Below are 1,397 nucleotides of genomic sequence, written 5' to 3' on the forward strand. Positions count from 1 at the left end.
ATGGACTTAATCAGTGCGTTGTCTGATGATTTGCTTGCTAAGATATTACTGTTGGTTCCGACCAAAGTTGCTGTATCCACTGGCATCTTGTCGAAACGGTGGGAGTATCTTTGGATGTGGTTGCCTAAACTCGAGTACGGTCATAGAGATTGTTCAGAGTCTGAATGCGAGAAGCTACGGTGTTTCCTTGACAGAAATCTGCCATTACATAGAGCTCCGGATATCGAAAGCTTCCGTCTTGAATTGTGTAATTCACGTTTTAAACCGGAGAGTATAAACACGTGGGTTGTAGTAGCTCTTTCTCACTGCCTACGTGAGCTGGATATATCATATGAGTCTTATCCGGAGAAGCCAGACATATTGCCGAGTAACTTGTATACCTCCAAATCGCTCGTGATCTTGAAACTGGAGGGGGATATCCTCTTGGATGTTCCTCGAATGGTCTCTCTTCCGTCTCTGAAAACTCTGATGCTTCAGAGGGTGAGATACCTCAATGATGAAACTCTTCAACGGCTTCTATCTAATTGTCCAATTCTTGAAGACCTAGTGGTGAGGTTAAGTGAATATGGTGACACCATGCAAAAGTTGACAGTTGTTGTTCCATCTTTGCAGAGATTGACACTCTATATACCCTATAATCATGAACTATATGAGTATGTGATAGGCACTCCTTCTTTAAAGTATTTCGAACTTGTGGATTATATTGATAATGATCACGACGGTTTGATTGAGAACATGCCTTACCTGATCGAGGCATATGTAGATTGTTGTTGCCCTGATATCTATTGTCTTATGGGATCAAACACATCTGTCAAGCGTCTTACCATATGTTCAGTGGTAAATCATTTTTCCATTTATTCAACTCATTTTATGTAATCAGTTGTCAGTAACTTTAGTATTCTGTGCGCAGGCTATTCTCGATGGTCTTGTCTTCAATGAACTTGAACATCTGGAGGTATGTCTATGCACAGTGCTTTTCTCGAATCAACTTGTCCAGCTGCTCAATGCTTCTTTTAAGTTAAAGAGACTAGACATCTCCTTAATGGATGTAAGTTTGTTTGTTAACCCTCTTTTTTTTACTGTCTGATGCACAACTAGTCTCACTCTAATTTTTGTGTTTGATATATCAGGGTCATGTGCCTCGATATATGGACGACTGGAACCAACCAAGTACTGTTCCTGAATGTTTGTTGTCAAGTCTACAAAGTCTCAACTGGTTGGAGTACACAGGAGAACCACAAGAGAGAGATATTGTGGTTTACATTCTGAAACATGCTCGTCACTTAAAGACTGCAACAATCACGTCACTTGAATCGGATGTTCCAAAATTTGAGATGATAAAGGAGTTGGCTCTTTCTCCTAGAGCTTCAACAACATGCCAACTCGTGTTTGAATGA

At 40.4% G+C, this 1,397-nt stretch overlaps 1 protein-coding gene across 1 annotated transcript; it reads left to right on the forward strand.

The window, feature by feature from the left end:
* On the forward strand, positions 1-1,397 carry LOC106311154 (FBD-associated F-box protein At4g10400-like). The gene is made up of 3 exons (XM_013748382.1): positions 1-837; positions 911-1,048; positions 1,131-1,397. The coding sequence occupies exons 1-3, from the start codon at positions 1-3 to the stop codon at positions 1,395-1,397; spliced, it is 1,242 nt and encodes a 413-aa protein (XP_013603836.1).

This window comes from Brassica oleracea, chromosome C8 (genome assembly GCF_000695525.1).
Source record: "Brassica oleracea var. oleracea cultivar TO1000 chromosome C8, BOL, whole genome shotgun sequence".
Lineage (NCBI taxonomy): Eukaryota > Viridiplantae > Streptophyta > Magnoliopsida > Brassicales > Brassicaceae > Brassica > Brassica oleracea.

Excerpts from the sequence above, each read along its gene's own strand:
- LOC106311154 (XM_013748382.1), top strand. The coding sequence starts at position 1 with ATGGACTTAATCAGTGCGTTGTCTGATGATTTGCTTGCTAAGATATTA. Across the intron at positions 838-910 it reads GTCTTACCATATGTTCAGTG|GCTATTCTCGATGGTCTTGT; the intron begins GTAAATCATTTT and ends TTCTGTGCGCAG. Across the intron at positions 1,049-1,130 it reads TAGACATCTCCTTAATGGAT|GGTCATGTGCCTCGATATAT; the intron begins GTAAGTTTGTTT and ends TTGATATATCAG.